Source organism: Cephus cinctus, unplaced genomic scaffold (genome assembly GCF_000341935.2).
Source record: "Cephus cinctus unplaced genomic scaffold, Ccin1 Ccin1_scaffold0597, whole genome shotgun sequence".
In the NCBI taxonomy this organism is placed as follows: Eukaryota; Metazoa; Arthropoda; class Insecta; order Hymenoptera; family Cephidae; genus Cephus; species Cephus cinctus.
Window position 1 is genome coordinate 980,006 of NW_014333243.1, and position 12,841 is coordinate 992,846.

General features: G+C 44.0%; 1 protein-coding gene across 3 annotated transcripts in view; it reads left to right on the forward strand.

Moving 5' to 3' along the window:
- Positions 1-12,822, forward strand: part of LOC107269018 (protein Wnt-1) — a 26,632-nt gene extending 13,810 nt beyond the window's left edge. For all 3 annotated transcript variants that reach the window (XM_015742396.2, XM_025086326.1, XM_025086327.1), the window contains 6 exons: positions 9,751-9,925; positions 10,429-10,552; positions 10,709-10,866; positions 11,858-12,035; positions 12,152-12,383; positions 12,489-12,822. In XM_015742396.2, the coding sequence (XP_015597882.1) occupies positions 9,751-9,925; positions 10,429-10,552; positions 10,709-10,866; positions 11,858-12,035; positions 12,152-12,383; positions 12,489-12,690 (1,069 nt within the window). In that variant the 3' untranslated portion in view covers positions 12,691-12,822. The remainder of the gene's footprint in view (positions 1-9,750; positions 9,926-10,428; positions 10,553-10,708; positions 10,867-11,857; positions 12,036-12,151; positions 12,384-12,488) is intronic.
- The last annotated feature ends 19 nt before the right edge of the window (positions 12,823-12,841 follow it).

Genomic DNA, 12,841 nt, shown 5'->3' on the forward strand with positions numbered 1-12,841 from the left:
TTTTCCCCCCCCCCCCCCCACTTTACTGAAAGAAGACGACCGAAGAGAATAAGGAGAGAGAAGGAAGGAATCTCGCGAGTCGTACATCAGTCAGAGTCGAAGTTTGGCTGTAAATGTCAGGGGAGATAGTAACCCGGCTCGGTCAGATGGTTCTGTCAAAAGTGGTTGGGTCGCGGAAGGAAAGAGATGCCAGGAGGCTACAAGAAAACACGCAGGAATAATTCCTACTGAAAGTATATCTTTAGAGTCGACATAACCTCTAATGAGATAATAAGATCGTAAAAACCTTAGGAACTCTTTACTCCTTCGAGAGGAGTTAATGCCGTGTAGTGTATGGCACTGGAAAGCGAGCAAGAGAGATAGGAAGGATGACAGAGAAGGAAGAAAGAGAGACAAATAGGCAGATAAGTGCTTCTCTTTTCCTTTACGATTTTTCCTATGAATACCGTAAACTCCGGTGGCCGTACTCGCCAAATGCATTTCTAAATCGCTGTAACATACGTATGGCGGTATATGGTAACCTCTCTCTCTCTCTCTCTCTCTCTCTCTCTCTCTCTCTCTCTCTCGCTTCTCTAGGTGGAAAATAGAAAATAGCAGGCATCGCGGGGAACTCGAATCCGTACTCCGTGGTATCCATTCCCAAGCACGATGACGGGGAAGGCTGACGCTTAATACGCTAAGTCTCTTTCCGATATATCGGCTAGGCACACGGAAGAGTTTCGTGTTTGCGTGAATAGGCAGTCGGGCAGGCAACGCAGTCAATGCAAGTACGGCAAGGCGAGTAAGTCCGTGGAACTGGATGGGTGGGATCGACGCGGAGAAAAGGATGGGAGATGTGACTTTTTTTTTCCTTCTCTGAGCGTAGTACACCATCGGAGCAGCAGTATCGTCAGTAGGTATCAGGACAGTGGTGGTGGTGGCAGTGAGATTCTCTCGTTCCGTCATTCCCCTCCTTTCACTCTTTCACTCTTTCCGCTTACTCTATCTCCTCGAGTCACTAGCTGTCTGCAGCTCGTCCATCAACGGCCGAGCATTCGGCATAGCTTTACTTTACTTTATACTTACACTTCAACTCCGCTACGTGGCTTTACATCGACCACGTTTCACTTTTAGACGTGCACCATATACCCACCCACCGCCACCAGCATCGTCGTCGTGCTTCCTCTTTTTTTTTTACGCGTCCCGATATACAAGATCGAGAAAGAAGAAGGACAGAAAATAAAAGTACACGCTTCCTCGTCGGATCCTCATTCACGGAGTGGTCTGCCGAATGATCGCAAATAAATCATTCGTCGATCCGTCATGACATCGACCCTTGTCGATCACGACATATTCTTACTCTTGGCGTACCGTGTGCACCTAGTTTTGCCTGGTGTGCAGTTTATATTTAACTCATGATTTATTTTTATTCTTATTATCATTCCCAGGAAATATACTCCCGAAGGGTGAAATTACTATTGGCCATGATTGTTTCGCACGTGGAATTACGAGACTTTTTGTTTTAAGGGTTTAATATTGTTTTCCCGTACTTTTTTCCTCCCATTTTTATACTCTCCCTACGCGAAGACGTGCATTCACGGTGCGCGCACATTTTGTCACGGTGCTAAATGGTAATGTGTTAAAGGCCTGATGAGAGGTTAGGTTAGGGCAAAGTCAACTCTTCTGGTATTTTTGGACGGATTGTGGAAGATCCACGTTTCTCATGGTACAAGTCGCAGCTGATATTCGAGAACGGCTTTCCTACGCGTGTGCGTCACACGCTCGCGGGTAACGTTGGCTATGTGTCCCCCACGGCGTGCCAAGGTATCTCCGACATTTCGTAAACACCAAATCAATTTTAATCCGCCATAAGCGCGGTGGGCTCTGCTTAACGCAGGACTTGTCCGTCTACGTAGCGACCAGTGCGGATCGCTGGCGAATAGAATTTATTTATAAAGTTCACTTCCTGCGCTTTTGCGTTCCTCCTCGCACCGGTTCGTCCGTATGACTTCGTCTCTCTCTTTTCTCACTGAAATTTCTTTTATTTTCTCTTATCGTGTATGCCGCATCCCCTCTTTTTGTTTTCTTCCACCTTAACGACGGTTCGTGTCCTGCAATACATTTGTCCGAGTCTCTCTCTAATCTACATGCATACATACTGGGTTATACATCATGGCGTACATGCGTTTGCATACAGTCACGGGCGGTGAATCGTAAAGAAATATTTAATTAAATTCACGGGTACTTGTAAATGGCCGTCTGGTCATGGATGGATCTGTGTCTTTTTTTCTTCTTATTTTTCTTCGCTTACTTCAATATCCAGTCTAACTTGCATCTAACAATTTTTAATTATTCTTTGGACGATGCGTGAAGCATGCGACTTGTTATATATATATATATGTATGATAGGATTTTTGTGTAAAAAATAATGAAGTACGTCAGTAACCATTAGCGGGTGACGCAAAGTCGAAGTAATGTATTGCAAAGGCTTGTGAGCAATCGTAATTTTTTTATTTCACTTTTTTTATTGCTTTTTTTTCGGCGATACCTGCCGCTACCGTTACTATCATTCTCGTGTAGGTATATACAGTAATCGGGATGTGTCTAAATCTGCGACTTCTCAGTGTCATGGCCACTGCGCCCTCCCGACGATTTTACACCAGTGAATAACGGGGTAAACATAGTAATTGGCTGTCGACTCGTAGATGGAGAAACCCGATAAGGATCAAGGAAAAAGTTCCGTGTTTGAACTCGGATGGGGCGGAAGGGATGAGTTGAGAGGTTATTGGTCGAAATTTTTCCACTAAATTGAACGGGCCACCGAACCGATAGTAAATTTGTCCACAGTAGGTACGACAAGAAAAGTTTTCCAATAAGAAGAATCTAATCAGACTCATCCACCTCCTGCCCTGTTCCTCCTTCGCCTCTTCGTTCACCAACGCAGTGCCTCCTCGCTCAATGGTCCATGGGGAATCTTTGGTTATTTTCTACAATTTCTAGTTATTTTCTGACCTTACTTTCATTCTTCCGTACTCTCCTTATATTTGTTTGTCTCTCTTGCCTCTCTCTCAGTCTTCGCTCCTTCTTCCTCGGAGCAATCTCATGTCAGACCCCTCTGGCTTGTATATACTAAACGTAGGTACAGATACCTATACACTCGGGACAGTCTCTGGACGTTGTCTGCGCTTTTTTCTCTGTTTCCCCTTTTACCCGTAATAGGAAAAAATCTCAAATATCTTCAGGCATTTTTCTCTCAACTAAGGCTATTACGACCCTTGACACTTATTAGGTAAAACAGTCTCGTCCTAGTGACCCGACGGGAATCACCGGCCAAGAGAATGTTAAATTATGTTGAAGGGAAACATAAAAAAAGATGGGTATACAGCGACGAAGAGAAGGACAGGGAGGGAGGGAGAGAGAGAAAAAAGTAAAGAACATAACCTAATTCGTCTCCTTATCTCCGTTTCGCTAATTGCTAAAGACATAATGGCCGATCGATGCTTCCTGACTCGAGAAACGAAAACAATCTCGTCCCGTAGCCACGTGAGCGACTGAATGTATGTAATCCAAACTAGATACATACGCGTGACTGTGTTTGCATCTGTTTATATACATATGCACGTAAGAGTACCACGAAGAGTAGCCTAGAGGAGAGAATGGAATGCCTGGAAGAGAAACGGCGACACTCTCGGCGTGTAGAAAGGAGTTCGTTAAGATTTGGATCGCGGCCCGTTTTCTGGGTTCAGCTGGACGCTGCCACAGCCAGTCAGAGACAGACAGGCACGTCGCCCACGTGCTAGAGAGAGTTAAATCATGAGAGAGAGAGAGAGAGAGAGAGAGAGAGAGAGAGAGAAATAAAGAAAGAAAAAAAAAGAAGTCAAAGATGCGTGACATAATGTTCCACCAATTAAAATACAGGTGAGATTAACACGAGAGTCTACAGAGAAAGAGGTAAGAGGAAGAACTAGAGAAAAAAAAGTCCAACGATATCACTTACCCTCGGTGAGCTGGGTTTTCTTTTCTTTTTAATCTCAAATAAAATTCAAATTTTTATATGAATATTTTCGAAAAAATCTGCTCCCACAGGAACAACAAGCAGTTCCCCGGTTGTATGTTCCTTCTTTTTCCTCTCTCGTACCATTGGCTCTCGGCGTCTTTTTCTTTCCCCTTCTCATTATCTGCCCTTACGGATACGTCAAATTAATTGTGGAATTAATTATAAACGGAGGCGTGGGAACGTCCATTCCTGATCGGTATAGAATTTTTCGTCTAGTCTCGTACAGTCTCTGCCCTACCTATAAGCATGGGCAGCTACGGCTGCTGGCTCTAAGCTCACCCCATTAGGGAATACCGACTTGATTATATTATGATAATAATTTGGAAGATTGGTGGCGGTCCGACCGTACGAAATAGGTCATTATCTCAAATTGGCTGCCCCCTTTCGTTCACTAACACTCGCGCTGACATTACCATTACCCGCTGTCCCGTCATGGCGTCGCTGGTGTACTATAAACATCATCGCGGTCTGCAGTCATTGTCTAACCCCTATGGATGTTTAATACATCCACTCGCCGCAAGTTCGCGGTTACTGTCACTGCAGATATAGGGCGCTTAAATCAGACGCTGACGCACCGAATACGTTACTGGCATTATACCGTAGTCACTAGACGTTGCAATGTCGTCCGGTATAATTTATTAAGGATTCCTTTACCAATTGGGCGTTATAGATTACCTCGTGGAATTCGTTAGCGGCTGAATTCTGTTTCTGTAATCCTAATACCCAGTGTCGTTATTGCGATCGCACGTGTAGTGCATGTATATGGATGACACTTTGGATATGTTGATAATGTATGGAGTTGGGGATAAAAAAAAAGTAACGGATTACGTAAACAGTGTTAATGATAGCGACTCCCTTTTTGCGTGGGACGTACTCGTACAATTTTCGAAAAAGATTTACTATAGATCCCGAATGATCGATAAGTGTACAATCCGGTTCTCTTAAACCCGTATTCTCTGTAATACCTATACACTACCAAGGACGTTAGGGTATTCTTGGAATCTGGAGATATCTACGGATGTAATAAATAACAAAAAATACATATGAGGACAGACGAACGAAAAGGCTTTTCTCCAAAAATTCTCAAGTGCTCCATCACATCTTGGTTGTCGCACTTATTTTACATGCCCGACTTCGTCGTGCAAATTTGACTTTTTGTAATTTCAGTGGCTCGTATCTCTGGTTCAAATCGATCAATTTGAATTTTGTAACAGTTTTTTTCAAATATAAAACATCGTGAATCGTATGTTGAAGATAACCACGAAAAACGCATATTCGAATTTGCGTCAGAAGAATTAAAACGTGTTTTTGTATATCGATCATTTGGATCTTCGTCGTTTTATTCCATATACGTCAATTGCACGTATTGAAAAGAGAAAGAAAATATTGAGAATAAAAATAAAAGAAATCATACGGTGACTCTCATCTTGCTATGGTAACAGAAAACTATATATATATAAACTTGTAAAAGGGTAGTTATAAGTACGCGTGACACTCACAAAGGCAAGTCGATGTTTTTTTTTTCTTAAAGAAAAAACTAAACCTTGACACATATGGCATTGAAGTTCCAACCTAATTTAACCTAACGAAATCATTTCTTATCCCATCACAACTTTGAGTGTCTAGCATGAAAAATTTTTTGGAAAATTCGGTGTGAGTGCCGCTTTATGGTCCTTACAGTATACCTTAGGTATCAACATGCTATCGGGTCCGTCCTGACAAACAGCGAGTGTCCTCATAACTGCCAATACTCAAGACAAAAAATCCTGAGAACTATCCTTCTTAAAACATATATGCATACGTCCACACGTATGACATCGAAGGCTTAGGCTTTAACGGATGAAAGTTAGATTCGTAAGATGTGCAGAATAGGTGCATGCGTAGATATTAACTGCATAGAGAATAGAATGTAGAGTGAGGATACATTTAAAAGGAAGGAATGATAAAAAATAAATAGTAAAAAGAAATAAAAGAAAACAGCAAGAAAAAGAGCGTGCGCGCAAGAGAGAGAGAGAGAGAGAGAGAGAGAGAGAGAGAGAGAGAGAGGCACGTTTACCCATGGTACTCTATTTGATATCCCCGGGGTCTTGCCGCTGCACTTTCCGATTTATTCTATATCTATATGCACGTATGTACATACGCGTAGAGATACATGTGCGAGCGCAGATGATTCGTATACACGCATCGCCGCGCAATACACATATTATACAAGGTAAAGGCGTACATACACGCGGCGTACTAACAACGACGGTCCCATGGGAGGCGTTGCATCCCCTAATTAAGATTGGCCTTGTTTCAAGCATCCCGCGGACTGATTTGTCTGGGCCCTCAAGAGATGATTGTGCGATACCGATTCCCATTATACCAGAAATGCTATACGATAATATTATATGGTACTATAAGCACACGTGTCTCGCTTAATGCTCGCCACGGATACTGATATAACGTACATATTGTAATCACGGTGGTGACGTATTGTGTGCTGTCGGTATATCTTCGAAATAGGAATCTACGCATACCTACCGAGTGACGAGGGTTATCGGCGAATAAGGATGGTCGTTGCAAATATCAAGGTAAAAAATAAGGGTTGCTGAGATCAATCTTCTATGCTTTCGATTCTTGCTAGTTCGATGGTTTCTTGATTGGTTGTCTTGTTGGTATGCGTGTGTGTCACTGATAGCCACTTTTCTATATTCGAGAAAGCTACTGTCAGGTTCCAATTTTTCTCGTGGGTTCTTTCACTGACTTTAGATTTATCTGTCAATCTGCGTATATGGTGGCCGGGTGATGGGGTATGGTTGTATATTAAAAGAATGCTTTGGATTATCTTAACGTTCAGGGTATTCCAAGAGCCAAGTCTGAATTTGGTAAGGGTTGCTCTTTTACGCTCTAGTAAAATCGTGACAAGCATTCTCTCTGTATCTCTTGTTTTCTCCCTTTCTTCAACCTCAGAGCCGAACAACGTTAATGGCTAACCTACACGAAACATCGAGGACGATGGGTGCAGTACCTATACGTTACTACTCCTACTACTTTTCTGGTCGCATTTAGCGCCTCCAGTCAAGGTGTAGATTGAGCCGTTTTATGGCCGCTACACACTTTTGTTTATTTGAATTTGGATTTTAACTGGCCGCACATAGGCGCTCGCAAGACACACAGAGGGACGATTGTGAAGATGTACGGAATTTCGGGAATGGACCTCGGCTGCAAGGAGCAGCGGGTTTTACAGTGAATAATTTTTACTTTTGTGGTTTAAAATTTAAAAATTTTGTTGCATTCTTTTAATTTTTTAATTTATTTTTTAATTCATTATTTCATTATAAAAGTCGTATTCCCCGGCTAATGTATTATTCTGATTTGGTCTTGCTTTCGGTCTCTGTGTTCAGTGGGCTGGGGACTTGTGTTCCTACGCAATTTTTGTATTTCCACAATGGGCACAGTGAATGAGAACCAAATGGGCCCTATCGCTGTCACGTGGACAATGGGACCGCTGACGTGGTTATGACGGGAATACGATATCCTTTAATAATAATCATCATTCACGGCGAGTCGAATGATAATGGCAAAGGAGCCGTACGAGAGGCATGATTTTTTCTCGTTTCTCTATTTTTTTTATTTATTAATTTCTTTTTTATTTCAAATATGCTCCTTCGACCTCTTTTGATCCCTGTTTTTTAATCCATAAGCCTTACGGGCCTTCTATGCTACCGGATGCATCATCAAATCTGAATATGAATCTTTTCTCCTTCTCTATTTATTTCCCTTCTCGCATCCCTCCCTCTGCGAAGCCATCCCCCTTTTTATGATTTTTATTATTCTACCCCTTCCTACGCACAGAAGCGGACATATTTGTCTGGCAAATTTCTTTTGGTTCTCTCTCTCTCTCTCTCTCTCTCTCTCTCTCTCTCTCTCTCACATTTATACGTGTTATTTCGATTTACATTGAATCTTCATTCGCCATCTGCGATCGATCCTTGAGGGATTTAGTCTCCCCGTTTTTCAGTCAGCCTAATTGAACTCTTCAATTCTTTGCTCTTCTCTCTCTCTCTCTCTCTCTCTCTCTCTCTCTCTCTCTCTCTCTCGCCTGCGCTCTATCTCACTCGCTCTCTCTGTCTCGTTCTCGCTCCCAGAGATGCGAGTCAAGATCAGTCAGTAAAAAAAAAAACGGGGGGAAAAGCACTAAGAGAAAGAGTAGAAGCAGTAAGGGAGAAGACAAGCATAAAGCGAAAGAGACAGAGAGAGGGAGAGATTTCGTATTGATTTCAATATCGTCCCGATGCGCCTCCCTCGGACATCGAAATCGTCTGTTTGGCCAGAAGCTCAGCTCAACCGTCAATAGAGACTCGATACAACGTCCAGAACCTTCTAGAACTGTACGAGAAGTTTTCAAAAGTTTTAAAAGTTACCTACAGGTACCAATATAAGATGTCAATGAATGCAGTGAAAGTGATTTGAACTAAAAGAAATTGTGTCCATGTTCAACAGTAGCCATACGTACCATATCATTTTTGCACGTTGCATACTTCTTTCGTGACTAACAAAGATTTGCAATTTTAAAGATGGATAAGCATAAGGCTACCCCATGTCACGTTACTTTGTACATTTAAGGCGAACCTACGCCCACGAGACGTTGGTTCGCCTATGAAAAATCTGTACACAAGATAACACGCTCTTGGCGCTCGGACGGATTTCGTCAAAATGCCCATTAAACGCCACTCCAGGACGCGCTGTAAAGTTTTAACCCAAAACAAACTGAAAATACACCGCTCTCGCATCGCCGACGTCGTATCCCAACGTAACCGAGAGCGTAGCGACGCGTCTGTGATGGACGCCGAGTCACCCTATTACTCACACCATCATAAAACTGGAACCACGCATTTTCGAGAACAAATAAATAATATACAGGGGGTCGAGAGAGGAGAGGAGAGAAAAGGATAGGCTGCATAGTCAGCCAAATGCCGATACCGTCGCGTTATCGTCGGCGCAGCACTTAGCCTTCCGAGTCTTATGAATTTTGGGCCTGTCTTTTTTTGTTAAAAAAAATTTTTCGTTATGAAAAAAAAATCTAATTAAAAATGTTCACGTACGCGATACGAAAATCTGGCCGGGATTGCTGTTAACGTATACCCATTACGTTAAGGATTGCATCAAGTCGTTAAAACCACCCTTAGCCGTAATTCCCCTCGAGTAAGAAGAGTCTACAGAAACCGCCCTAAAATTAAGTAACGCAAATTAATATTACCAATTACACCCTTCGAGAGCCGCGGTATTACCCTCGAGTATCTACCGGGCCGAAACCCCCTACGATCGCTACACCATTATTTCAACTTCTACCAACAAGCATCCCTAAATTCAGCCCCAACGGTTTAACCCCAAATTAACCCCTCCGCGGTCACGTTAAACTCCATCCCTTGGTCCTACCTATCTCTACGCACTCAGCGAGGCACGGACAAAAATATCTCTTCGCACGTACTATAAATGTTTATCTGTAAAAAGAATCGAAGGAAACTATAAATATGAAACGAGATCCAGAAGAAAATTAATTCTCAGCAGATCCTATGCGCACCTATCAATTAACCCAGTCGAATGCGCTAATTACAGTCTACCCTAATTATATACCCCTGACAATATATTACTACTCCAAAAGGGGTGCACAGACACTTCGTATCTCATTGAAGGAACAATAAGAAATTAAAGATCAATTTTCGTTCCAGGTATCTCGGCATTGAGACCAGAGTCAGCACATCCGGTTCCGAGATCAGTACTGATCTTCAGACGCCAATTGGCGCTGCTGTAGTTGGACCTGCCAGTGCCGAGAGAAACTGTAAGAGTTCGCATTTGACACTTAAACAACAGACAATATGTTCCCGTTCGCCGCCAGTGCTCCAGGTAATCCTCTTTTTTTTTTTGCGTTGGCTATATGTCTACACCGATGTAGATATAACGTATGCCCGATGGGATATGACTGTCCGTCGCTATACGGCGCGTATAGGGAAATAGAAGGCGGTGCTGTTGGTACAAGAAATCCGACGAAAAGAAGGAAAGAGAAAACGGCGTTTACTTATCCTAATGCGTAAATCTTGTGAGAGAGGTTGGCCAGCCTGAACTCCGAAGCGAGCCCTAGACAAACCTTGGGACCTTTCTTCCTTTCTTTTCTCAATTTCTTTGACGTCTGCCGACGGGAAATAACAGGAATAAAGTGTCCATCTCTTTTTTTAACACCGGAGCACGGTTGGTACCTATACCGACGTTGTGCCAGCATGCCCACAGTGCTCGCGACTCGTTTTCTTTTTTCTTCTCAGCCTCTCGACTATTTTACGAGTATAATATCGTTTCTGGTCGTACCAAATGAAGATCGAAAGAATCGGTGATATTTTTGTAAATCTTTTCAGGCCGTCAGTGCCGGCGCCCGATTGGCCATCGAGGAGTGCCAGCATCAATTCAGATCGGCAAGATGGAACTGCTCGATCAGTCCGGAGAGTCCTGATAATATTTTCGGCGGTGTTATGCTCGTCAGTGAGTGTCAAATTGAATGACCTTTGACCTACCTCAATCTACTTCTGATCATCCGTTGCCATTAGTGTACCATACGAAAGCATGGAATCAACGGCTCCCGTATATACAATAATTCCTATATAACTATGAGTCAATCACACGAATACTTTCTTACAGACAGTCGCGAAGCTGCGTTCGTCTACGCGATATCAGCAGCAGGCGTGGCCTATAGCGTGACCCGTGCCTGCTCCAGGGGTGAACTGACGGATTGCTCGTGCGACAATCGCGTAAGGGCGAGACACCCCAGTCACTGGCAATGGGGTGGTTGCAGCGAGGTAATTTTCTTCATCTCTTCTATTCAGTCTTAATTATTTCGCATCCTAATACATTTAATTAATTCACTTTACAGCCAGTCCAGTATTACCCGTAGGGTGCTTTTTATGATCTTGCTATGTATCGTTAATTAATATTTTTTTTTCAAACTTTATTCATTCATTGGATAAGATGCATATGTGATATCATCTCGAGGACACGTGATGCACGCATGTAGTCACGTAAGCATTGGATCTCATCGTGCCGGTATTCTCTTAGGTAGGCCGTAAATGGATGCGTTTTACGTGAACAGGTGACCCCTTGTAGACATTGCAAGCTTACAAGGGGATTAGGGTGGCTAAGCTTGTTAAGTTGCAACAACCCTCTCGGTTACGAACCGTGTAGGTATTGTATGCCCTCCTCCACCTACTCTTCCTCCTACTCCGTCCGTACAGTTACTATCGCTACTGCCGTTCTCGCTCTTATACCACTCTTCACCAGGAAAGTAATACTACGTCGTCTACCGGGAGTGCCCGACGACACGTGTGGATGGTTGTCCTCTAGGATCTATGCAAACTGGCTGGCTGGATGGGTAGGAGGAAGTGCGATGACGTAAACGTAAACACGTTGGGGTTGTACGTTTTGACTTGACTGTTCAACGTGTGGATTAGAGAGAGTGTGTATGTGGGAGATAGAGAGAGAGAAAGAGAGTCAGAGGGAGAAAGATTCGCTCTAACGAGAGTCCCCTGAGACAAGGGAAGATACCTTTTTCTCCTAAAACCGAGTATAACGATGTTTGCACACCGGATATAACACGGTGCTTGCTTACTTCCGTATCCGACTAAGGATCTTGTTACTGTCCGTATCCTTGATATCACCTTTATCCGACGTATTCATCTTTGCGGTTTTCCCTATTGCTGTCAAGCGTACTTACTCAAATCAGTATAGAGCTAAGTGATTGGGAGTTTTGAGTTGTCGCGCGAGTTATTATATTTACACATTTTTTTTTTCCAGGACATTCACTTCGGTGAGAAGTTCTCGAGGGAGTGGTCCGAGGGTGGCGAGGAGCCTCTCAAGGATGCAACCCTTAACGGGCCAGCTGGATTGGCCGGACAGCTAATGAGAAGACACGACAGCGAGGCCGGAAGGCGCGCGGTGCGCTCGCGAATGCAGAGAGTGTGCAAGTGTCACGGTGAGTTCGTCGGCGGGTGGAAACAGGGCAAATCGTCCCTTAACGAAAGTAAAATATCCCTTGGAAGGCTCAATAAACAGAGTGTCATCCTACAGTAATTCTTCGTTTCGCTTTAGGAATGTCTGGCTCGTGTAGCGTGAGGGTATGCTGGAGAAGATTGCCAGCGTTCAGGACGGCCGGCACAGCACTCGCGTCCCTTCACGAGGGCGCAGCGTTGGTGAGACTGGCCCAAAGGGGTGGCAGAAGACCGGCCCGATTGCGGCCTGCCAGACCCGATCTTAAAAGGCCGAATAAAACGGATCTGGTTTATCTCGAGGACAGTCCCGATTATTGCGAGCGAAACTTCACGTAAGTTCCGCAGCGTGTCGCACGTGTGAATCAGGTCCCTGACGATTCGTCCGATGCAAGTCGAAGGGAACGTAAACAAATCATCCCTTGTTTTTCATTCTACAGCTTGGGCATTCCTGGTACTCGTGGACGTGTGTGCAACAGGACGTCCCTGGGACTGGACGGCTGTCGGCTGCTTTGCTGCGGGCGCGGTTATCAGACGAGGGTGCGTGACGTCACCGAGAAGTGCAAGTGCAAATTCGTCTGGTGCTGTCAAGTGCAGTGCGAGCTCTGTCGGCACACACGGGAGGAGCACGTGTGCAACTAGTCCGGCTGCTGTCTTTATTTTGTCTCTTCATTCTCTCTATCTCTAACTCTCTTTGCGGGGGTAGAAAAATAGGAGCGGCCGAATGGTGGGGATGGTGAGGATACGAGTGAAGAGGGGATGATATTCACGGAATGTGGGGGGGAGGGAGGGA